The sequence below is a fragment of the Zootoca vivipara genome, chromosome 12 (genome assembly GCF_965207765.1).
Source record: "Zootoca vivipara chromosome 12, rZooViv2.hap1.1, whole genome shotgun sequence".
NCBI classification, from domain to species: domain Eukaryota; kingdom Metazoa; phylum Chordata; class Lepidosauria; order Squamata; family Lacertidae; genus Zootoca; species Zootoca vivipara.
The window spans coordinates 47,091,910-47,117,808 of record NC_142595.1 but is presented as its reverse complement, the minus strand read 5'-3'; the positions used below and the strand labels follow the sequence as shown (position 1 = coordinate 47,117,808).

At 46.1% G+C, this 25,899-nt stretch overlaps 2 protein-coding genes across 2 annotated transcripts; both read right to left on the bottom strand.

The window, feature by feature from the left end:
* Positions 1 to 918: 918 nt before the first annotated feature.
* On the bottom strand, positions 919 to 17,129 carry LOC148684131 (uncharacterized). Its single transcript, XM_088654872.1, has 3 exons — positions 17,115 to 17,129; positions 14,827 to 14,881; positions 919 to 12,840 (listed from the first exon to the last, which is right to left on the bottom strand). The coding sequence occupies exons 1-3, from the start codon at positions 17,127 to 17,129 to the stop codon at positions 1,259 to 1,261; spliced, it is 11,652 nt and encodes a 3,883-aa protein (XP_088510998.1). The 3' UTR covers positions 919 to 1,258.
* Positions 17,130 to 17,694: 565 nt separating this feature from the next.
* On the bottom strand, positions 17,695 to 25,620 carry LOC148684130 (vomeronasal type-2 receptor 26-like). Its single transcript, XM_088654947.1, has 4 exons — positions 24,615 to 25,620; positions 21,557 to 21,784; positions 19,584 to 19,710; positions 17,695 to 18,596 (listed from the first exon to the last, which is right to left on the bottom strand). Exons 1-4 carry the CDS (start codon positions 25,395 to 25,397, stop codon positions 17,695 to 17,697), a joined length of 2,040 nt encoding a protein of 679 aa, XP_088511073.1. The 5' UTR covers positions 25,398 to 25,620.
* Between the last annotated feature and the right edge of the window lie 279 nt (positions 25,621 to 25,899).

Sequence of the window (25,899 nt, the reverse complement as noted above, 5' to 3'; positions counted from 1 at the left end):
CCAAACCAGCACATAGTGGTTATTTCTGTGTGTCCCCCACCCACTGCTAAGAAAAATCACAGATGAAACGTACCCCTGAGCACATTGTGACTTAATAGGGATTTAAGACAGGAGAGAACTTTTTTTTTTTAGCTTGAGGGCCTAGTGGGCAATCTTCTGGCTGTGATGGGTAGGACAATGGATACAACTCTTATATTTGTACAATAGGTTGCAATCATACAAGTCTCATAAAATCCATAAAATCTCTCTCCATCTGGGCTACAAAGCAGTATCAGTACAGTTCAATGACGCAATTCCAACCGGGCAATGAGCAAGCGAACAAAAACCAGCTAAAAAGGTGACGTAGGACCAGGGATTTGTGTGGCCATTTGTGTGGCCTGTGAAGATTCCTAAGGGCCAGATCACCTCTCAATGGGTTGGCGCCAGAGAGCACCAATAACTTCTTGTGAACCAATGAAGGTGAACACCAGGACCAGGAGGCACATGGGCCAGCCCCAGTAGAAGATGGGTGACCACTCAGCTTAGACTTGAATGGAGTGAATGTGCAGTTGCTCCCCTAGAGCTGCCTTCAGTAGTTACCTTACAGTAAAGTCAGACTGGTTGTCTAAGGCAGGATTGGGGGACTTTTTTCATCACAATGGCTGCATTCCCTTCTGGGGGACTGTTAGTACTTGTATTTGTTAGAAAAATGTATTTTACAAAGAATAAATTGTACTGGGGAAAAGAAAACCAGACGAAAACACTTAAGGGGTATGTGAAGCAGGGCCGACGAGGGGCATGTGTGTGACCTGGTGAGGGTTGCAAGTACCAGGTAGAGGGTCTTGGCGGACTGCATTCGTCTCTGTTCCCCACCCATGCTCTAAGGTGACTATTATATTTACCGGTAAGCGCTGCAAACCCCCCAACACAGTACTGCTAACATAGAGATTTATTGATAAAAACGTATTACATTACAAAACAATTTAAGAATGCTTCATACAGAGTAATAAAGGTAAGTGATAGGTTTGCTGAGCCTTCAGCATCTCGACAACCATCAGGGGAAGGTGGAGCCTGGTGCTCTTTTTCCATCACCACCATTTGATATTCATGGTGCTGCATTTTTTTTAAAATTAAAATAATAATCATTGTTTTCAAGGCATCCTACACACTTCACCGGAGCAGCTTATTGTTTTCTCTTGGCCTCTTTGTCAAGGGGACTGGATCTAGCAGGTTGCTCTGCTGAGGATCCATTTTCAATCCTTAGTGCTCGCCCTGCCACTCACTCAACTGCTGCTCCATCTTTGTCGCTTGTCCCGGTGCTTTCTGGACTTTTTAAATTTCTGTCTGACCTGCTGCTTGAACTCGGGTCCTTGCTGCTTGACCTGTTTCTTGACCGGCTGCTCAATCTTGGATTTCTACTGCTCGCCCTGCTGCTTGAATTTCGGCCCCTGCTGCTTCCCCTGCTGCTTGACCTGCTGCTTGAATTTCGGCTCTTGCTGCTCCCCCTGCTTCTTGACCAGCTGCTGAATCTTAGAGTTCTGCTACTTGCCCTGCTTCTTGACTTGCTGCTTGATCTTGGTTCCCTACTGCTTGACCTGCTTCTTGATCCACTGCTTGATTTTTTATCCCTGCTTCTTCCTCGGAGCCTTGACATTATGCTCTGCTTCCAGCTCCTGAAATTTATTCTCCCCTTTCTGGGTTTAGATTCCTGATCCCACCGGACTGATCTCCCTTCTCTTTTCTCAGGAAGCCTCGTTTCACCAGCACCCCCACTCTGCTTCCTCTTGTGCAACATGCTTTGAGTCATATTCCTTTCACTTTTCTTCCTAAATTTGGCCTGGGCCAAATCATTTCTCTCTCTCTGACTTTCTCCGGGGTGGTTTCCCATGCCGCTTGTTGCATGGCCAATGCCGGTGCCTCCTTTCTTGGACTTCCCTTCTGAAATGACCCCTTGCCTTTCAGTATTCTGCATCCAGATATTCATCCCATCCCGCAGGTGCATTTTTCTCTCCAGGATTTTACCAAGTATAGACAGTTTCCCATCTGTTTTCACGGTGTGTTTTGAAGATACACCACCCACAGGGTGAGGGTGGGAGCCTTTCTGCACCAGCTGCTTGTCCATCCCCTGTTCTAAGCTGGGGGCCTCTTCCCCTCTTGTTGTCTTAGCTACCTGTTTGAGCTCATATTTGGTTGATAACTCTTTTTCACCAATAGTTTCTTTATGGGATGCCTGTCTTCTCCCACCCAAAATTCCTTCTCCATTTCTGTCTCTTACTTCTCCTTCTCCATCTCTTATTTCTCCTTCTCTTTCACCTCCACCATCGCTTACTTCTTCTGCTTCTCCTCTTTCTTCCTCCTCATCCTTCCCCCTAGCTCCTTGGTGTTTCCCAACTTCAGGATCTATTGTGGATGCTTCTCTATCAGCATTTCCTTCTCCTTCCCTGTCACTCCCCAAGATCTCTGTCTGTCCAAAAACACGGTTTTCCTCCCAGAAGGCCACTGTTTCGTGGGATACAGAGAGTTGCCTGGAGAGCTCCAGAGCTTCAGTCATTTCATCTGCAACTGACTGAGGTGCGCGGAGGTGTTCGAATTGTTCAGAAACTGCTTGCCTTGCCACATCGAACAGTTTTGTTTTGCTTAGGCTGACCCTTTCATCTGAGGTCTCTGAGGAAGGCACAGCATCCCCTGGAGAAACGTGGGGTGCTCCTGCTGTCAGAGAATCTGCAGATCTCATGCTTCTGGGCTCTACCATGGGCATCTCCTCTGCACCTTCACTACTGACTCCTTCCTCCTTCCTCACACACAATCTCTCCTTGCCTGTTCCTTCGCCATCATCCCAGTCTCCGACTCTCTCCAGTTCACATTCTGTGCTGTACTCAGAAGATGAGTAGGCACCACCTTCCTCCCTTTCGTTCCCCATATTATCACTTGTCTGTAGCAGGGAACCATCTGTGGGCTGCATTTGGAATTCAACTTCTGTGTTTGCAGAATCTTGATTTTGAGATGAATGCGACACCTGCTGGTTGGATTGTTCTTGATCTTGGGAGTCTTCACTTGAGGTCTCCCTTTTCTCAGAGTCTTGGATACCTTGGTGCTCCATGGGATCCTCACTTTTTGGGGTCAGGTTACAGCAAGTGGATTCAGAGGACCACCCTTTTAGCTGTCCAGGTGCTTGACCCCCTTTGTCACTGCTGGTGGTTGTATCTTCAATAATTTGTTTGGGTACTTGCTTCCTTTTCTCACTGTCACAGCTTTGTTCTGCCGGGCTATAATACACGGGGCCCACCGCATGCTCATGGAAACATTGAGACTCAAGGGCATGGGATGGATGTGTGGTGGGATCCAAGGCTTGCTGGGAGACAAGCGTGTTGTACTGTTGAGTGTCATCTGCCTTCAAAGGCTCAAAATATGCCTGGGAAAATTCATGTTCTGAGAGTGAAACATCCTTCATACGTTCACCTAAGGATGGAGCAGAGATTTGGGATTCAATATTTTGTGATATCTGAGATGTGGCACCTGCTTCTGCCTCCTGTGAGAGGGAAGGATCTTTATTCTCTCCTGAGGATGAAGAATGAATCTGGAGTCCAGTATTCAATGATGGCTGAGAAGAGGAGTCAGCCTTATCTCTGTCTCCTGAGGATGAATCAGAGTCCTGGCATTCAATATTAGCTGATGTCTGAACAGAAAAATCTACCTCTGCTTCCTTTGAAATGGAAGGATCTTTTCTACTTTCTCCTGGGAATGAAACAGAGTCCTGGGGCCCATTATTCTCTGATATCTGAGAAAAGGACCCTGCCTCTGCCTCCTTTCCATTTTCCTGGGAATTTTCTTGCTGCTCCTGCCTCCACCTTTGCTCTGCAACTAATTGTAATGATGAAGCTGAGCCTTTTGTGGATGTTGATGAATGACATGAGCAGGGACAGTTGAATATCTCACAGGACTCCTCTGCCTTGCCAGGAATTTGTGGATACTGCGCAGCATGATGTAGATTCAGTGTAAATGTCTGCAATGTACTCACTTGCGGTGCTTCTCTTTCACCCTCCGAGCTGCTGCTTGTCCCTTGGATTAATGTGAAATGCTGAACTTTTGTGTGAGGATAGAGAGATCCAGTATCCTTTTCATAATCTAGCCAGGAAACCACCCTGTGCTGTATTTTACAGAATAGCTCTGAGCTGTATGTGGGTTGATCTTCTGACCCTGAGCTGGCTTGCTTTTCTGCTCCTGTTTGAAAAAAGGTGTTTGGCACTTGGAGGGTCTGAGTGCCAAAATAAGTCAAAGGCTCCTCCTCCATTTCATCAGCTTCTGGGATAAAGGCCCTCGTTGACTTCTGAGCCAGCTTAGGGAAGTACCACTGGTGCTCTATGTTGTGTTTTCCCAGGTGTTCTTTAGATCCTGAGTGTAAGAAATGCGGGTGCTGGGAGGAAGCACGAACCACCTTTGCCCCATGCCATTCCTTGGCACCAGCTCTCCATTCATCAATAAAGTTCTTTTGTTTCCTTCCAGCAGTGCTCACTCCCACTAAAGATCGGGGGCTCTCCTGTGGCTCCAAGGGGGGTGGAGCAAATGCACGCACCGATTTCTGAATAAGGGCTGGCAAGCCCCACTGGTGCTGGATCTTCTTGTGCTGGATGTGGTCTTCCAGAACATCTTGAGCACCATCAGTGAGGAAAGGCAACTCTGCCACACAGTCTATAAAATAGGTAATAGATGAGGTTCTTGCCAGAAGTCTCTCCTCCACATTCTCCCCCAGAAGTTGGGTAGGAGAGTCTTGATAAAATGTAGAGTTGTGGGGATGAGTTTGGGACCTGATTTCCTCAAACTGAGAAGGTGGCACAGGAAGTAGAAATGCTCTAAGCATATCTTGAGCATGTTTTGGAAGCCCCCATCTATGCTTTGCAGTCATACTCCTCACATGAGCATCTAGACACTCTGTTGTGTCTAGACTGAGGAATGAGAGAGTCGGAGTAAGAATGTATACTTCCCCTCTGTCCCATGAAACTCTGTTGGCTATATTCTCTCCTTCCATGTATGGTGGGTGCTTCTCTGATTCAATGAGAACTGGAGCAAAGGCATACAGAGACTTCAGGACATTGGAGGGTAGGCCCCATGCATGGTGGAGTTTCTTGTGCAGGATGTGAAATTCCAAAAGGTTCTGGGCCTCATCCGTGAGGAAAGTAAGAGTCACCTCAGGCAATAAGAAAGTAGTCACTTGATCCAATACAGGTGTAGCTGCTCCCTTTTGCACATAATTGAGCTTCCTCTCCAGTTTCTCTATTGCCTTTTTTCTTACCCTGGCCTCTTCTAGTAAGTCTTCCTTGTCATCTTCTGAATGGGAATTGGCTTCAGGCTCCTGGAAGGATTTGCCATGAAAAGGTGTTAGAGACCTTGCTTCACCCAACCCACTTTGGGAAAAGGGTCTGAGTTGCCGAAATGCCCTCAGCGATTGTAAAACCTGTTCTGGAAGGTGCCACCTATGGTGTGTAGTCATCCGCCTCACCTGGGCATCCAGGTTCTCCTGTAAGTCTGGGCTGAGGAACCCGAGACTCCGTGAAATAATGTGTGCTTCCTCTCTCTCCCATGGGTATTTCATGCTCATGCTTTGCTTGTGTTTCTCTGTCTCAAGGTGAAAAGGAGCAAAGGCATGCAGGGACTTCAGCACATTGGAGGGTAGGCCCCAAACATGGTGGAGTTTCTTGCGCAGGATGTGAAATTCCAGAAATTCCCAGGTCTCATTGGTTAAGAAACCAAGTTTCACTCCAGGCCATAAGAAAGCAGTTACATTAAAGTGCATTGATGAGTCTGCTCCCTGTTTCAATTGGTTGAAGACCTCCCTATTCCCCATTGTCCTTCTCTTGACTTTGGATTCTTTCATGTCTTCATTGTCACCTTCTGTTTCAGAGTCATCTCTAGCCACCTGGGAAGATTGGTACTGAGAAGGAGAAAAAAACTGTGCATGCTCGGATTCCAATCCTAAAGCATGTCTGGGAAGCAGAAATCTTCCCAGTGATTGCTGAACCCGCTTTGGAAGGCCCCATCTGTGCTTAGCCACCCTCCTCCTCTCATGAGCTTCCAGGCGATCTTTTGTGTTTGGACTTGGGAAGAAAAGATCCCAGACAATCTCTTTCACTTCTACCTTATCCCATTGGTGTGCCTTAGTCATTCTCTCTTTTAAGCCTTGCACATGCATCTTAGACCCATGGAGAAATGGGGCAAAGGCATGCATGGACTTCAGCACAGAGGAGGGCAGGCCCCATGTGTGCTGGAGTTTCTTCTGTCGGATATGGAATTCCAGAACATCTTGCACATCATCTGTGAGGAAGGCAAGCTTTGCCCCAGGCCATAAGAAAGTAGTTTCTTCAAAGTTCACACCTGTGGTTGCTTCCTGCTTTCCTTGAACAAAGCCCCATCCTTTCCCTGCTGTCCTTCTGTTGCCCATTTCCTCCTCCACCAAGTCTTCCTTGTCATCTTCAGTCTGGGAATCAGCTGTAGGGACTTGAAAGAATTTGCATGGGTAAGGCCGCATAATATCCCTTCGAGATCCCAAAGGTTGTCTGGGAAGTAGAAATCCTCCCAGTGATTGCTGAACCCGCTTTGGAAGGCCCCACCTGTGCTGTACCACCCTCTTCCTCATGTGAGCTTCCAGGTGCTCTTTTGTGTTGGGACTCAGGAAGGAGAGACCTGGGATAATTACTTGCACCTCCATCCCATTGCATTGTGTTGCCTTTGTCTTGTTCCTTCTTGTGTGTTGCATCTGCTTCTGTATCTCCAGGGGGTATGGGCTGAAGGCCTTCAATGACTTCAACACAGAGGATGGTAGACCCCATGCATGCTGGATCTTCTTTTGTTGGATGTGGCATTCCAACAGGTCCTGAGTGACCCTTGAAAGAAAAGGTAGGCTCACCTCAAGGCTTAAGAAAGCAGCTCCTTTAAAGTCTGATGGTACAGTTACTCCCTGCTTCCCTTTGGGAATGTCCCATCCTTTTCCTGCTGTCCTTCTGTTGCCCATTTCTGTCTCTACCAAGTTTTCTTTGTCATCTTCTGAATGGGAATCGGCTTCAGGCTCCTGGAAGGATTGGCCACGAAAAGGTGTTAGAGACCTTGCTTCACCCAACTGACTTTGGGAAAAGGGTCTGAGTTGCCGAAATGCCCTCAGCGATTGTGAAACCTGTTCTGGAAGGTGCCACCTATGGTGTGTTGTCATCCGCCTCACATGGGCATCCAGGTTCTCCTGTAAGTCTGGGCTGAGAAACCCAAGACTCCGCGAAATAATGCGCGCTTCTTCTCTCTCCCATGGGTATTTCATGCTCATGCTTTGCTTGTGTTTCTCTGTCTCAAGGTGAAAGGGAGCAAAGACATGCAGGGACTTCAGGACATTGGAGGGTAGGCCCCATGCATGGTGGAGTTTCTTGTGCAGGATGTGAAATTCCAAAAGGTTCAGGGCCTCATCAGTGAGGAAAGGAAGAGTCACCTCAGGCAATAAGAAAGTAGTCACTTGATCCAATACAGGTGTAGCTGCTCCCTTTTGCACATAATTGAGCTTCCTCTCCAGTTTCTCTATTGCCTTTTTTCTTACCTTGGCCTCTTCTAGTACGTCTTCCTTGTCATCTTCTGAATGGGAATTGGCTTCAGGCTCCTGGAAGGATTTGCCATGAAAAGGTGTTAGAGACCTTGCTTCACCCAACCCACTTTGGGAAAAGGGTCTGAGTTGCCGAAATGCCCTCAGCGATTGCAAAACCTGTTCTGGAAGGTGCCACCTATGGTGTGTAGTCATCCGCCTCACGTGGGCATCCAGGTTCTCCTGTAAGTCTGGGCTGAGGAACCCGAGACTCCGTGAAATAATGTGCGCTTCCTCTCTCTCCCATGGGTATTTCATGCTCATGCTTTGCTTGTGTTTCTCTGTCTCAAGGTGAAAGGGAGCAAAGGCATGCAGGGACTTCAGCACATTGGAGGGTAGGCCCCAAGCATGGTGGAGTTTCTTGCGCAGGATGTGAAATTCCAGAAATTCCCAGGTCTCATTGGTTAAGAAACCAAGTTTCACTCCAGGCCATAAGAAAGCAGTTACATTAAAGTATATTGATGAGTCTGCTCCCTGTTTCAATTGGTTGAAGGCCTCCCTATTCCCCATTGTCCTTCTCTTGACTTTGGATTCTTTCATGTCTTCATTGTCACCTTCTGTTTCAGAGTCATCTCTAGCCACCTGGGAAGATTTGTACTGAGAAGGAGAAAAAAATTGTGCATGCTCAGATTCCAATCCTAAAGCATGTCTGGGAAGCAGAAATCTTCCCAGTGATTGCTGAACCCGCTTTGGAAGGCCCCATCTGTGCTTAGCCACCCTCCTCCTCTCATGAGCTTCCAGGCGATCTTTTGTGTTTGGACTTGGGAAGAAAAGATCCCAGACAATCTCTTTCACTTCTACCTTATCCCATTGATGTGCCTTAATCATTCTCTCTTTTAAGCTTTGCACATGCATCTTAGACCCATGGAGAAATGGGGCAAAGGCATGCATGGACTTCAGCACAGAGGAGGGCAGGCCCCATGTGTGCTGGAGTTTCTTCTGTCGGATATGGAATTCCAGAACATCTTGCACATCATCTGTGAGGAAGGCAAGCTTTGCCCCAGGCCATAAGAAAGTAGTTTCTTCAAAGTTCACACCTGTGGTTGCTTCCTGCTTTCCTTGAGCACAGCCCCATCCTTTCCCTGCTGTCCTTCTGTTGCCCATTTCCTCCTCCACCAAGTCTTCCTTGTCATCTTCAATCTGGGAATCAGCTGTAGGGACTTGGAAGAATTTGCATGGGTAAGGCCGCATATTATCCTGTCGAGATCCCAAAGGTTGTCTGGGAAGTAGAAATCCTCCCAGTGATTGCTGAACCCGCTTTGGAAGGCCCCACCTGTGCTGTACCACCCTCTTCCTCATGTGAGCTTCCAGGTGCTCTTTTGTGTTGGGACTCAGGAAGGAGAGACCTGGGATAATTACTTGCACCTCCATCCCATTGCATTGTGTTGCCTTTGTCTTGTTCCTTCTTGTGTGTTGCATCTGCTTCTGTATCTCCAGGGGGTATGGGCTGAAGGCCTTCAATGACTTCAACACAGAGGACGGTAGACCCCATGAGTGCTGGATCTTCTTCTGTTGGATGTGGCATTCCAACAGGTCCTGAGTGACCCTTATGAGAAAAGGTAGGCTCACCTCAAGGCTTAAGAAAGCAGGTACTCTAAAGTCTGATGGTACAGTTCTTGTCTTCTCTTGCTTTCCTCTTACCCTTCTCTTGGCTTCTTCTGGTGAGTGTTCATTGTCATCTTCAGTCTGGGAACCATCAGTATGCCCATGGCAAGATTTGCATTGATAAGATAACGGATCCAGTTCAGATCGAGGAAGTGATCTGGGCCGTTGAAATGCCCTCAGCGATTCCCGTACCCGCTTTGGTATTTCCCATCTGTGCTTTGTGGTTATATTCCTCATGTGAGCCTCTAGTCTCTCCTTCATATCAGAACTGAAGAACATAAGATTACTGATTATCGTTCTCACTTCTACCCAATCCCAGGGGTGAATATTTGTTATGTTTTCTCCACGATGGTTCTCTGGATCAGGGGGAAATAGGGCAAAGGCACATAAGGACTTCAGGACAGTGGAGGGAAGACCCCACATGTGCTGGATTTTCTTCTTTCCAATGTGGAATTCCAGAAGATTCCAAGCGTCCTCTGTGAGCATAGGTGGCTTCACCTCAGGTGATAGAAATGTAGTCAGTTCCACACCTGTGCCTGTGGTTGCTACTCCATTTCCTTGGTGGATAGCTCCTGCTTTGGGTGTGAGTAGCTTCGAAGGCTCTCTTCCCTCAGAAAGAGTAGGGATTTCATCTTGCTCGTAGGACGTACGATGATCTTCTGAGAGCTGTGTATGATGCTTTTCTTCTTTGAAATGGGACTCAAGTCGAGTGGGAGCAATTGCCCTCAGAGTATCCTGAATCAGTTTGGGAAGTCCCCACTGGTGCTCCATGGCCCAGCTCCTCATGTGGGCTTCCAGGGCATTCTTGACATCTGGACTTAAAAAATGCAGGGCCTTTGGAAGGGGGATGACCTCTAACACAGACTGTGGTACATGGACAGTCTCTTTCTCTCGATATCCCAGTTTCTCAACGGTGACATGTATTGATGTTCCTGCTTTTTTCCTCCTCCGTAGCTCAGGTGGAAGGGGGGCAAAGGCATGCAAAGATTTCTGCACAAGAGATGGCAGCCCCCACTCATGCTGGATTCTTTTGTGCCGTATGTGAAGTTCCAGAAGATCGCAGGCTTCCTTTGTAAGAAATGTTGTTACTGGCTCTTGGAATACTTCCGTCAATTGGAATTTAGCCTCCATAGTGTTTTTCTTGAGGTGGTCTTCCAAAAGATTCACATCTGAATGTTTAGGAAGTCTTACATTTGAAGCAGGGGCCACTGATGTCTCTGAAGAGGGTTTGTGTGCAGCGTCTGCAAACATCGACTGCGGGGATCTAGTCATAAGCAACTCCCTCACTTCATGCTGGAAGATTGGGGGCTCCAGCTCCTGGACCCTAATCTTCACTTGGCAGATTTGGAATGGGGAGCATCTTACCTGGAACAAGTGCATGCTGGGCAACTCCCCCCAGAAAGTGAAATGTTCCCCTGTTGAAGAGAAGCTGGCAACATTTGGAATATCTCTCAACCGCATCTCCCTGTGCTTCTTGGCCAAGTGGTGGTTCATCCTGTCTAAACTATGGGGCTTCAGCATATAAAGAACTTGAGCTGACTGTGGGGAGGCAGCAATCAAACCAAATGTTTTCCTGTTGCTTACTTCTTGGTGTACAGTACTCAATCCTGGGTGCTTGTATGTTATCCAATAGCAAGGGCAGTAGCGGTCTTCCACTGGAGCAAACTTCTGGAAAGGGTCATCAGGTGTGACCTTGAAGCTTCCCATGGGCTGGAGATCCGTTTCTGTGGACTTTCTCCTGAGGCTATGGTGATCTGTAGAAGCAGCTGATGATTCAGAAAAAATTCCTTCAGGGACTTCTCTTGCCTCCATATCCTGGTGTGGGCTGACCATTTGCTGTGCCCTGTAAGCCTTGGGTCCATGTGTGAAGATGTTCTCACCCACAAACGTCGCCTGCCTTGCCTCTACCAGCTCTTCTCTGGCTACTGGGATGGGAGAGGAGAATCTGCCCAGAGAGTCACAGCTTTTATTTTGGTACTCTATAGTTTGTGGTTCCAAGGGACCTGTCCGAAATGCAGGGTTGAAAAGCTTGATAGGTTCCAGAACCTTCTTAGGCAGCCTCCATTGTCTCTGTAGCATCATCCTGTGAATGTGGAATTCCAACTGACTGTAGGTGCTTTGGGGAAGGAACGGTGGTTTCTGTAGTAGAATGTAGACATGGGCTTCAGCCCTTTTGAGACTGGGCGGTGAGGGAGCCTGTGACTTGAAGCCATGCAAGGATTTCTGAATAAGACTAGGCAAGCCCCATTCATGTTGTAGCTTCTTTTTTCTAATGTGCAGTTCCAGATTCTCTCTGACCTGAGCATGGATGAACTCTGTCCTCACTTCTAAGAACTCAACAGCAACTTCTCTAGCTCTAGGAAACTTCTCCCCAGTTGTAGTCTGGATGTTTGCTCTGGAAGGAGGGGGAGATTTGAGGGCTGTTTCCCTGGCTGTGGATTCCAAATGTAGAACATGCCTATGAACTTTCCCTTCCCTCTCACCCTTGACGACTCCTCCTCGGCCTCCTTTCCTGTGTGCAGATGATGCTATATCTGTGGTGAGGTGATAATCCAGCTTCATGTGCTTGAGGGCCTCTTGAACTTGCTTTGGCAACACCCCGCATTGCATGTGAATCATCTTTTTCATGTGTTTCTCTAGTGTCCTCCTCTTTGCCCCACTCATGAAAGGAAGAAGCCGAGGCCTCGTCAACACAGGAAGCTCCCTCTTTGGACGGCACGGGCAAGTGAAATCCATACCAAGAGGCAAAAAGGCCCTCAGTGACCTGATGATGACTGATGGAAGACCCAATTTGTGTTGAATACTTTTCACAACCAAATGCCACTCCAGGGTCTTTCTCACAGCCTTAGCCACAAAGGGAGTGTCCTCGGCAGCAAATTCAACCCTAGGAGACTTGCTATTTGCTTGGGAGATCACAGGCAAAGAGCTGGGGAAATGCCTTGTTCCTTCATGGTGGAATCTCATGCCCTGGTGGTTCTTCCTCTCATTCAGAGAGGACCCTGAATTTTTCTTATGCCTCAAAGGCATGTGGCTCTTCTTGCTGAAATTTGATAACTCGGACTGGTCAGAAGAGGGACTGTAATCTTCCCAATTAGTGAAAGACACCTCTGATGATGTGCTAGAAGAGAAGCCAAAGGGACCACTCATTTCCCCACTGCTGTCCTCAGAGCTGTCATAACATTTATTTATACTTAACATGGAATGGCTGTCGGGACAGCTGGGACTTATGTCATATTCCCTGGAGATGGAAACACCTTGCTGAGCAGAATGGAGTGGCTTCTCCTTCTGCCTCTTGCCTTTGGGAAGGTGTTGCTCCTTTCTGGATGAAGGGGTTGTTTCTGGGCTCAATTCTGGGTGGCCACAACTTGTGGCAGGTTTACCGCTGCTCCATGGACAAATTGTGTCATCTCTTTGAGCAGAAATGGCTGGCAGGCTGGTGCTCCCCACATAAGAGGCAACGGGAAGTGATGGCCTTTGCAAAGCAGGAAGCCCAGGTTTTGATCCATAGACATGCAGCGCTTCCTCAGCCTCCATGGCTGCCCTGTCACATATGGCACAGGCCACATTGTCACATAGCAATCTGCGGATGGAGGAATGGCGACTGCCTCCATTTCGTGGGTCTATCTCCTGGTGATTGGTACCTGTAAGACAAATGAAGGCACTGGTGAGCTTTCCTTCACCTCCAGGATGGTATGGAGCCAACTGGTATGGAGACAGTTATATTTTGTCAGGAACTGGCTGGATGAGGAGGAGTGATGGCAGCCTCCCACCCAAGAGCTCCCCAGGGAAGACAGAGGAGACGAGGACTTAGACTCTGTTGGGATCCACAGAATGCTGTGTGAAATAGTAAGTCTGCAGGCCTGAGTGTACTAGTAAGGTGAAACTGGCTGATGCAATACTTTCTGTAGAAGTGCTGGGTCAGAATGACTCAGCAGTAATGTGCTGTTAGTTGATTGGCTGTCAGTGGTTTAAAAGGGAAACCTATCCAGAAGTGTTTGTGGTGGTGTTGTAGAAGGGTGTGGTCAGTGAGAGGTTTAGAGAGTGTCTCAACTGCTTGTGTATGAACTGCCTGTAGATATTTGTATATAGCTCACAATAAATATACTGCACTAAGGAAACTGGAACTCTTAACATCTCTGCTAAAGCGCCGTGAAGGAATTCGCGACAGACTCTGGGTCCTGGTGGTGGGAGGTGCTGGAAGCAGGAGGGTGGAGTGATCAAGGGAGGGAGCGGATCAGAGGAAGAAGGCCCTTCCATAATTTATGCCCCAAAATGGAAGGAAGAAACAGTTCTAACAAAGGAAGGTTGGCAATTAAAACTAATGGAGTACACAGACATGGCGAAACTTACCAGAAGAACAAGAAACCAAGAAGAAAGACTTTTTCAAATGGAGTGGGGGGAGGGGGGGAAGAATGATTGACTATCTGAAGATACATTGTAAACAAATTGAAACAGCAGGACTGATATAAGCACGTGCAATAAGGGAAAGCTAGGGAGAACATAAGGGGAAATTAGTAAACAGGTATGAATTGGATATGCAGTAATAAAAATAAATAAAACTAGGAGGGGAATGAGGTCAAAGGTACATTGGGTTTATAAAGTGTTTGTTTTTGTTCCTGTTGAAAATATTTGTGAAATGTGAAAATGAAATATAAACTATAAAATAAAGAAACAAAGCATATTTAAAGCAAAAAGAGAAAGAGGGGAGGCGAGAAGGGATGGAGGCTGACAGGGTACACTGACCATTCCACAGCAGGACAATTCCAGCCTTGCTGGCTCTCCTCCTCTTACACCCCCTCTTGGAGTGACCTACATGTTGTCGAGCAATGAGTCTGACAGAAGCAGAGGAGGAGCTCGCTGCCACATTGCAGTCCCCATCTGCTGGGAAGAGCTGTAGAGGGGAAAGGCAGATCCGAAGGCCAGTCTCCTGCAACTTCTCAAGCTGAAGGAGTCGAGCAGGGAAGACTTTGTTGTGTTACTTTTTGTGAATAGAAAGCCAGTTGCATTCCAAGTGCCCGGCCTCTTCTTGACCTGTGGGGGCCCAACACTTCCCCGTCAGACCTCATGGCATATTTATATATTTATTAGAAGTATTAGAATACATATACAGTATACCGATTTGGAGACCCAAGAGGCACTGGTTTTATTTCAGAGCAGCAGTGGTGAACCTGTGGCCTTCCAAATGTTGTTGGACTCCAGTGCCCATCAACCCTAGCAAACATGTCCCAATAGTCAGGGGTAATGGGCATTGATAGCCAACTTCTAGATTGCATTGCATTTACTAACTCAACCCTAAGTACAGGTACTTTTGTTAGACGATCCTCTACGAGTTCTCCTGGGTGTATTTCAGTTTTAAATAAGGTTGTTGTTGTTTAAGATTTTTAATTTGGGTTTTATTATCTTGCAGTTATCTTATTAAAGAAAGCCAAGCAACAAATGACAAGGGTGTGTATGTACAGCTTCATAGATGCTAAGAAAAGACCATGTGAATTATCAAATTTCGGCAGTAGGTTTTGCTCTCTCTCCCTCCCCCTCCCCCTCCCCTCCTCCCTCCCCTCCCTCCCTCCCCTCCCTCCCCCCCTCTCTAAAATAACAGGGAAAAGTGGGTTCGTGCCTCAAGGGCTTACCTTCTTCTTTGCCAACAGCTGCTTGGGGGTGGTTTCTGTGTTCCACATGATCCTTCTAGGAAGAGAGGAGGCAGCAAAGTTATTCAAAGGGAAGAACCCCTAATTGGAAATACCACCTTACCAAACAGGGAACCGATCCATCAGACAGAGAGAGGCATGTTCCAAGTTTCATCAGGGTATCCCAAAGTAGGACCAGGAAAGATCCCTGTCTGGAACCCTGGAAAGCTGCCACTGGTCTGCTTTGACTGTACTAAGTTGGATGGGCCAACAGTCTGGATATAAGGCCACTTCCTACATTCCTGTCTCCAAAGCATGCAATACTGTCAGGTCATTTTTGACTCCTCCCATCTCACTTAGAAGTTCATTCAATATCGAAGTTTGTGTCAATGCAAGACTCAAATGGCCTGTTAAAATGCCATTTTCATTATGATCATGGCACCACACTGGTACAGTGGAACCTCGGTTTATGAACACCTCGGTTAACGAATTTTCGGTTTACGAACACCACAGACCCATCTGGAATGGATTAATTCACTTTCCATTACTTTCAATGGGAAAGTTCGCTTCAGTTTATGAACGCTTCAGTTTATGAACAGACTGCCGGAACCAATTACACCCATGCTTCGGGTTAAGTACGCTTCAGGTTGAGTACTTCGCAGACCCATCTGGAACAGATTAGTCCACTTTCCATTACTTTCAATGGGAAAGTTCGCTTCAGTTTATGAACGCTTCAGTTTAAGTACTCCGCGGACCCATCTGGAACAGATTAATCCACTTTCCATTACTTTCAATGGGAAAGTTCGCTTCAGTTTATGAACAGACTTCCGGAACCAATTGTGTTCATTAACCAAGGTACCACTGTACTTTCTTCCCTAAAGCATCCATCCCCATGAATGCTCATTTTCTCAGCCTTGCCTTTGACAGTTGAGAAGTGCGCCATTTCTGTGAGATCATCTGTATTGTCATATAATTGTTTTGTTTTTGGATTTTGCTATTATTTGATTATATGGCTGTAACCTGCCCTGGGAATCTTTGTGCTGAAGGAAAGGTAGGAAATCTCTTAAATAAATTTGTAAGTAAATAAATTTGCTGTTGTAAGTTGAAAAAACCAAATTGGTGGTGGTGGTGGTGGGGAGGCTGAGTCAAATTCAGACATGAACAAAGGGGTCACTGAAACTCACCATCGGTGTGCCACTCTCAGAGGGGAACCAACTTCCCAGCTGTTGCTCCAGGGAGTGGGGATTCTCAGTGACTTCAGGTTCGACTGAAAAGGACAAGATGCTTCTCTATGCTTGGTCAAGTCTCTTGTACTTATGCAAAGGTGCTACGTTGGATCATTTGGGAGAGGCCGATGAACAGAGCCAGGGCTAGGGTAGTGTACAAGTTGAAGTAGCAGTCCAAAGGGAAAAGCGATTGATGAGGGAAATCAGCTCCATCTTTGTGAAACAGACCTGGATGCGGTCTTTGCACCCAAGAGATGGTATGTATCCCCCAGACAGTGGCAGTTAGCAGTGGTTTAGAGCAGCATTCCAAAGAATATCACAAAGAACTAACAAAAAGAACCTTGGGAACACCCTGGGTTTTCTCCAGCCATGGATGCTGCCGCCGCCGCCTCCTTCTTCACTGTCCTTCAGAACATGCTTTTTTCTTTGTTATTCTGGAAGCCACAGTGATACACCTCCATACAAAAACACATGAGTCTATGGCTTGTTTTTGTTTTTGTTTTAAGAACCAGATAGACACTACCAGAGAGATGAACAATGTTTGCATCTAAAGTTAGTTCTACTCAGAGTAGGCCCACTGAAATCAATAAACCCAAGTTAGTCATATCCATTAACATCAACAGCTCTGCTCTGAGTGGATTAGTATTGGACACAACCCAGAAACTTGTAATCTTAGCTTAACATTTATTTGCATAGGATAGGAAAGACTGTGTGTAGTGCAGTTGCATGTATTGCTGTAAAATGCTGTGATAATTTATCTTAATTTCAGGAAGGCAATTGCTTCATACATTCATGGTTCCTGCATGGCATTACACAGGTAATAACAATGATTCCGTTTATCTAATGTCTTCATTCTGGGATAAGTGAGCAGTGTGACTCTCATGCAGGATAATGTACTCAAACATTATGTGAATGGAACAAAGTTGAGAAGCTGCAACTTGTGTGGAGCGGAATGACCAAGATGATATGGAAACCAAGCCTTATGAGGAATGGTTGAGGGAGCTGAGTATGCTTAGCCTGGAAAAGAACAGACTAGGAGGAGATACTATAGCTATCTGCACTTACGTAAAGGGCTGCCATATGGAAGATTATTTTATTATTATTTCTTGAATTTATATACTGCCCTATACCCAGAGGTCTTAGGGTGGTTCACAGAATAAAATCAAACCATCAAAGCACAAAATACATAATCAAAATAAAAAAACAAACCAATGCCCCCCCCCCACATTTTATAAGGGCATAAAATGGGGTGAGCTTGTTTTCTCCTGCTCTGGAGGGTAGGACTTGAACCAGTGGTGTCAAGTTATAAGAAAGGAGATTACAATTAAACCTTAGGAAGAAATTCCTGACAGTAAGAGCAGTTAGACTGTGAAATTACTCCCTCGGGAGGCTGCAGACTCTCCTTCCTTGGAGGTTTATAAGCAGAGGTTGGGTGGCCATCTGTCATGGATGCTTTAGCTGAGATTCCTATATTTCAGAGGATTGGACTAGATGACCCTTGGGATCCTTCCAACTCTACAATTCTAGGATTCTAACAGTCAAAGCTAAAGTGCAGTCAAATGTCTACTCAGAAAAAAAGCTTCATTGTGTTCCAGAAGAGTTACCCCATCCCCAAGTAATTGTAAAGGGAACTGCAACATAGTTCTTAACTTTTTCTCCTCATTAGCTCTTCTTTGCTGTTCAGCTCAGGCCTCAGCAAAATAATGTAACATTTTGGAGAAAAAATACTACCCAACAAGCCAGCACTGGAGGCCAAGATGGAGAAGATCTCCACAGCCACCATATATTTCCCTTTGGTACTCAGGTAGGTTGGAACAAATGACAACCAAACACTGCAGAACATCAGCATGCTGAAAGTGATGAACTTGGCTTCATTAAAACTGTCTGGCAACTTCCTTGCCAGGAACGCCACAGTGAAGCTGATGATGGCCAGAACTCCCATGTAGCCCAGAACAAGATAAAACATGGTGACCGACCCTTCATTGCATTCTGCTATGATTTCTCCAATTAGGGACTGCGTGTCCGAATCTGGGAATGGGGGAGAGGTTGCCAGCCAAAGCACACAAATGCCTGCTTGAATAAGAGAGCAGGTGAGAACAATGGAATTGGTCAATCTTTTCCCCACCCACATTCTCATTCTGGACCCCGGCTTGGTGGCCATGAAAGCAACAACCACTGTAATGGTTTTGGCCAACACGCAAGAAACAGCCACTGAGAAGATGATGCCAAAAGTGGGTTGTCGGAGAAGGCAGGTCACTTTCCCAGGTTGGCCAAGGAAGAGCAAAGAAGAGAGGAAGCAGAGCAGGAGGGAGACGAGGAGAGCATAGGTGAGGTCCCTATTGTTGGCTTTGACTATGGGGGTATCTCTGTGCTTAATAAAAGTTATTAGTGCCAAAGCTGTGATCAGGGAAAAAGAAACAGTAACTGATGTTAAACTGATCCCTAAAGGTTCCTCGTAAGAAAGGTAGCTGGTAGTTTTGGGGATGCAATGATCTTGGTTGTTGCTTGGATACTGATATTCTGGGCAGTTCACACAGTCAACCATGTCTGGAAAAAGAAGAAGAAGAAGAAAGTCTCATTTCAATAGGAATTCACATCTGATGAGGAGTACATTTTGGCTTCCGAGTTTGTTACTATAGATATTTATCACTGCTATTTTACTGTATTTTATTGGAGTGTTCTGATTTAATGGTTTCTTCTTTTGCAGGGTTGTTTTATTGATTCTGGGTTGTAAGCTACCCTGTGTTCCAGAAGAGAGGAATGGTGGAATATAAAAATATTTAAGACATAAATAAAATAAACTTTATGTGTGGAAGCAAGATGGAAGCTGTTGCTCACACAAATTATCATCTAACTGCTGCTTGTATATACAGTGGTGCCTCGCTAGACAAATTTAATTCGTTCCACGGGTCTTTTCTTATAACGAAAAATTAATCTAGCGAATCCCATAGGAATGCATTGATTTTTTTTTGATTTTTTTTTTTGCCCATAGGAACGCATTAATTGAATTTCAATGCATTCTTATGGGAAACCGCAATTCGCTAGACAAATTTTTCGTAAAACGAATTCGTCTAGTGAGGCAACCTCCACTCGAAAAATCCTTTCGTTAAGCAGAAATTTCGTTAAGCAGGGCATTCGTTAAGCGAGGCACCACTGTATAAGATTGCAATATTCCCATTGAGCTTTTTTCATTTTGGGGCTTTTCTTTTTTTTTTTTAAAATAAAAAGAGCCCAACTTGCCATACGACTTCTGAACACCTTTGTTACGTTTTGAAACTTCCTGCAGAAGACTGCTTACATTATGGGTAGTGCCTTCCAGAAGCATTTGGTCTACACTTCCCATCAGTCTGGCTAGAATATCCAAGGTCAGGAATGATTGGCGCCTAGCATTGCTGTGCTTATTGCAGATCTTGCCAATGAGTTAAGTTGGCAATTACTCCATGTCTCGTTTCTTCATTATTGTTGCAGGGGCAAATGATTATTTGCTGCTTGAACGAAAATTAAGTGAGGGGATAATTGCAACACATCACCTACCCTTCTGGTTTGAAATCTTCCCTTCTGGACATGGAACACAATCATAGCAGCAAAATTTATCCTTTTCCCTCTTTTTCTTCTGATAACCATGGCGGCAGGAGTTACTACACACAGAAAGGGGTGGCACCTTTCAGTACACATCATTGGAGTTTAGGGTAGAAGAAAGAAGAAATATTTTGTTGCTCATAAGCTGACATACAAAATAAGCAAATAAGCAAACTGTTGACATGAACTTAAATGGAACATTACAGATTCATGCATACATCCACCCATCTCCTGCTAATGCTTCCCAGAATATGATATTGTTTTTGCCATCTATTGCTGGGCTAACATAGGGGCATAGGAAGCAGGGGCGTAGCAAGGGCAGGCGATGGGGGTGGGGCGCCCCGGGTTCCAGCCGGTGGGGGGTGACAGTTGGTGTGCCCCTCCCCATCCCTCGCCTCCGCCCACACACGCCGTACCGACATACGTGGTCCATATGGGCTGCCGCTGGCGTACGCCGGCCTTGCGGCCTGGGCTGCCACTCTCACGCGGCACCCCTTTACGGGCCGCTGTGTGCAAGCGGCAACCCCACACGGACTGTGCATGTGCAGCATCCTGCGCGTGCGCAGTCCATATGGGGTGGTGCACATGCACAGTCCGTACAGGCTGCCGCTGCCATGCGATTAGTGCGCTCCCCGTGACTTCAAAGCCAAGCTTTGAGCCTCCCAGTAAACATCACACTCGGCATGATGGACAGCTGCTGCTGTCGTCCACCACGCAGAGCGGGCTCGGGAGGCCTCCCAGTAAGGAGCCCGCTCGGTGAGGTTGGCGGCAACTGCCGCACCCGGCACACCAACAGGGCTCGGGAGGCTGGAGCCTCGGCTTTGGAGTCGCGGGGGGGCACACTACCCCTCTACGTAGAGCGCATGCGTGGCGTCGTTACATAACAATGAATGTGTAATGATGCTACGCATGTGCGCTATGAGCGGTGCCCTGCCCCTGGGTGCACAGCAATTTGCCGCCCCAAGTGACGCAGTGGCTTCCTACGCCACTGATAGGATGTTGCTAAATACTGAGCCAAACCCTTGGTTCCTCCAGCTCAGTATTGTTCACAGTGACCGGCAACAGCTCTCCAAGATTTCAGACAGGGATATATCCTGGCCATACCTGGAATTGCTAGCAATTTAACCTGAGACCTGCATGCAAAGCAGATTCTCTATCAACAAACTATGGCTAGGGATGCGATAAGGCAGTCATTGCCATTCCTATCTATCTCACAATCGGCTCTATTTCCATTCCACTGCAGTTTGGTTTCCACAAAACACCATTTTATTTGTCACACTGTCCACTATTTAATGCAATTCACAAAAATATTTACGCTAATTACAAATTTAACATAAGTAAACACTTAATTTATTCCACGTCATTAATTTCAGTGCAAGGTAAACACAATCTAAATGGAGTGGGGCAGAAGTAATCAATCACATATTGCTTCTGAGTAGAAAACAAAACAAAAACCAGTATTATAAAAGCCTGGATTATTTTCCATTTGGGTGTAGAATAAATTAGTCCAGATTGATTATTTCCACTTCTGTTTTTAATTTTCATCAGGATTCTCTTACATCTCTAGCTGAGGGCCCTTCTCCCAAAGGTGGGTACCAGATAAATTAATTTAATAACTTAATCCAGTGTCTCATTCCATGGGAAGAGGGGTGTCTACTGGTGTATCATTTTCTCATTTTTTCTTTTTTTAAAAAATCAGATTCACACTCCCTTATCAAAGTTTATTGTTATAGAGGATATTATTTTTTATTTCACTTGAACAGAATACTGCACATTCCCCACTGTTAGGTGCTTTAGGGTTACAGCTCTCTTTGTTTTTCTTAACGCAATAGGCGGTATTGTCTTTATTAGAGAGACATATCGTTCATCATCAAGTGAAACCGAAGAGAGAATTCTTAGGTCTTAAATCAATATCCTAGCACCCATACTTGGTTAAATACACTGGGCCACACAATTAAATCCTCATCAAGGATTAGCTCTTCTCCTTCAGGAGCTCTGGGCTCCACACTTCCGACTTTCACTCTCTGGAAGGAGTTGTTTGGGAAAGTGACTGTGCTCATGATGTCAAATCCACCTTCCATTTCTCTTTTGCCATTAAAGGACACTGTTTCTCCAGCTGAGTTGTTAAATATTATGTCTTGAAGAATCAGGTGGAGCTAGTTGAAAGAGAAAAAGAAACAAGGGGAGAGCAAAATAATTGGCTGGATCCAGAGTTAGGCATGCATCTCTGGAAACTCATGACACTGAATTCATGAGTTCCTGAAAATTCCTGATGATTTGAATGGGTCTGGATAGGCGTGCCTGAACAAAATTGTGTTGGTGCTGACCTTTAAAGCCCTAAACGGCTTCGGTCCTGTATACCTGAAGGAGCGTCTCCACCCCCATCGTTCAGCCCGGACCCTGAGGTCCAGCACTGAGGGCCTTCTGGTGGTTCCCTCATTGCGAGAAGTGAGGTTGCAGGGAACCAGACAGAGGCATAGCTGTCAACCCCCGGATTTGAAGATCAGGTATCCTATGGGGCTGTCAACTTCTGGATATGAAAGTAAGGGCGCTGAATAAGGGAATTTCCAGCAAAAAGGGGGGAAAGTTGACAGCACTGGACAGAGGGCCTTCTCAGTAGTGGCACCCACCCTGTGGAACGCCCTTCCATCAGATGTCAAGGAAATAAGCAGCTATCCTATTTTTAAAAGACATCTGAAGGCAGCCCTGTTTAGGGTAGTTTTTAATATTTAATGCTGTATTGTTTAAGCACTCAATTGGGAGCCGCCCAGAGTGGCTGGGGAGACTCAGCCAGATGGGCAGGGTACAAATAATAACTTTTTTTATTATTATTATTATTATTATTATTATTATTATTATTATTAGGTGCCATAGTTAGCAAAGTGATGGTACCTGCCTCATGTCAATGTTATGTTATGTCCTGAATTAGGTCTCACTTCTTTTACAATCACGCTGCGGCATTCTGCAATATCTGCAGTTTCCCAATGAAAAGCAAGAGAAGCCCCACATACAGTGCATTGAAGTAACCTAATCTTGAAGTAACCAATGCCTCAACAACTGTGGTGAAGCTCTCCTGGTCTAGGAAGAGTCTTAGCTGATGTACCAGTTACAGCTGGTAAAAGGTGCTTCTACCCACTGAGGTATCTGGGTCTCCAGAGGCAAAGCTGGACCAAGACTCTCATCGCCTCTGACTGCATACCTGCTCATTCGGGGGGGGGGGAATTGAAACCCCATCAAGGGCAGGCAGCTGACCAATTTCGCATACAGGGTAGCCTAGGGCTGCCAGAGGCCAGCACAGATGTCACTTAAAAGGGCAGTGTGTGTGTGGAGACGGGAGGAGAGCTGGGGTGTGGGTGGGGCAGTGTGGGGCTCTCCTCTCCTCTCCTCTCCTGCTCGCTCTGTGCATCAAATCATTCTAAAACTTCATTTTTCTTGGCGCTTTTGCATCACAAAAAACTCAACAAGTTTAACAAAATAACCACCCTAACAACTTTTCTGTCTGGATTTTCATTTTTTGAAATATGGCAACTGGTAGCCACTCACCCACATTGCATCCATCTCAGGTTATTTTCCCATCCCACCACGGGGCTCTCATGACCTTTCCTTAGCCATATTGCCAGGGGGACTCCCTACAGGGAGCCTCCCCCAGTCATCCTGACCAGCACTTCGCCCAGCGATAGCGTCAGCAGCGAGTCAGGAGGGAGAGATGAGGACTGGAACGGTATGGAGTGAGGGCTCCGAGATGCTTCTGAGCCCTTACACCAACTCAGATGGCCAGTAGAGGATGGAAGGCTAAGCGACACAGCGGACATCCCAGCCAACAAATGGGAGATGGGACGCAGCCCCTTCCGGCGCCCGATTTGAGGCGCCCACCCAGATGTAGGGCTAAGGGGAGGCGTTTCGTGGTCCCCAAGCTCTTATGTTGGACCAGAAACCAGAAGGCGGTATTGCTGGATTCTGGGAGCGACTAGGCACTCATGTTTTCTGATATCTCTGCAAATAGTATGCACAATAAACTCTTAAAGACAGAGCGGACTGGAGCATCTTTACTCGGGAGTAGCTGCAACAATCCCCTGACACATATCATGGAGAAATAGAGTTCAGTGTCATCAGCATACTGACAGCATCTCGCCTCCAATCTCAATACCATTGAGGATAAAACAGTGTCCCATGCCCCCCCCTCCCACAGCTTAACTGCCTGGGCCCCACAAAACACTCATGCAATGCTACTCTCTAGATAGGACCAGTAACAAAATGCCCCCAGTTCCCATTCCATGGAGCTAGTCTAAGAGGATACCCTGGTCAATGGTATCAAAAGCCGCAGAGAGATCAGGCAGCAGAAGCAAAGTCACTCTCCCCTTGTCCCGTCTTCTGTAAAGGTCACCCAACAGGACAACTCAGTTTGGCAAACACCTTCTCTTGTCATGCAGCAAGACCTAGCCTGAAAATGAAGCTATTTTTTCAGTGTAAAGGGACCCCTGACCATTAGGTCCAATCGTGACTGACTCTGGGGTTGCAGCGCTCATCTCCCGTTATTGGCCAGGGGAGCCGGTGTACAGCTTCCAGGTCATGTGGCCAGCATGACTAAGCCGCTTCTAGCAAACCAGAGCAGCACACGGAAACGCCGTTTACCTTCCCACTGTAGCAGTACCTATTTATCTACTTGCACTTTTACGTGCTTTCGAACTGCTAGGTGGGCAGGAGCTGGAATCGAGCAACGGGAGCTCACCCCGTCGCAGGGATTCGAACCGCCGACCTTCTGAACGGCAAGCCCTAGGCTCTGTGGTTTAACCCACAGCGCCAGTGAGGGATGCTCAAAAGTTACAGCTTCCCTTCTCCAAGCCCCTAGAAAAGGAGAAAACGTGAACTCACATATTTCCATCAGTGTGTTGGTGTGTCTAACATAATTTTACCATTAGGAAAAAGGCATATTGTATTAGCCTTTTCGTGGCAAATAAAAACACAATTCTATAGTGTAGACATTACCTGCCAAGGGTGGAGTGTAACTCTTTCAGCCTCCACAGCTGCTCTGAGTTTGGCTGTAGATGAGTCCATGGCATGCAGTACATGGGCCACAACATAGACGGCATTATAGATACTGTAGCTGTGACCAGTCATACGCATTTCAAAAAGAGGCCCAGGAAGGCTCTCCAGCCTTGCCTCTCCAGTACATGGTTCATCGACCTCTTTTGGACAATGAAATGAGCAGTCAAAGACTTGCTCCCATATATCCTTGATAAAACCGTCTCCTTCTGCCCAGCAAGGCTCTACAGCCTGAAGGAATGTCTTGAAGGCTGGTGGTTCATGTGAATGAATTGTGAATGAAATAGCCCCTTGGAACACTTGCAGATCTGAGCCTCTTTGAAGGCTAGTTAATGCAAAATCTATCTGGGCTGTCAGAATCCACACCTTTTCATGAGATGTGGCATTATTACGTTCAGGATTTCCAAGAAGAATAAAATAGCTCAGCCATATAATGGACAGTGTCTCTCCATAGAGAACAAATGTGTTGACTTTGTTAAATGTGAAAGGTTTATAAATACTCTGGACCTGGTTGTTAATTTCAAACATATCATTTAACCGGGCTTGTTGTGTAATCCTTTCTGTGAAAGCGGAACAGATCCCGTGCTGGGAAAGCAGTGGCTCCAGGGTCTGCAAGAAATGCTCTCCACTCTCATCGTTGACAGTGAAGAACCCAACCCATGTCCATCTGAAATGCTGAAGTAAGCGGACAATCCCAATGTACTGGCGGGCTTCGTTGGGGACCATATGGTAGAAGGAAGGGGACTGCGTTGCATAACTCTCCTCTGGGGCAAATGAGCCATAAGTGAGCTGAAATAAAATGTCGTGATTTAAGAGATTATTTAGGAGGAATGCCAGAATGAATCTGCAAATAAGGGCTTTCAGTCTGGGCAATGAATATTTTTCTAGCTAAACCTGATATGAATTCAGAAAACCTGAATTTTAAAGAAGTGTTTTGTCTGAATTTTCTCAGCCTGTGAAAATGTAATATTTTTTGAACTAGTCATTGGAAAGATATCTGGTATAAATTATTGACTGCATATTACCCATATATGGATTTTAATATGTAAATATATTTATAATAACTGATTTTATGCATACTTTGGTTTTTTATAACTAACTTTTTAAATCATTAATTCTACTGCATTGAGATATTTATGAGTAAGCACACAAACTGCATTAAATAAATATACGAATTGCATTACATAAATAAATATATTTTCCCACCGTGTTCCCTTCCTTAGGCTAA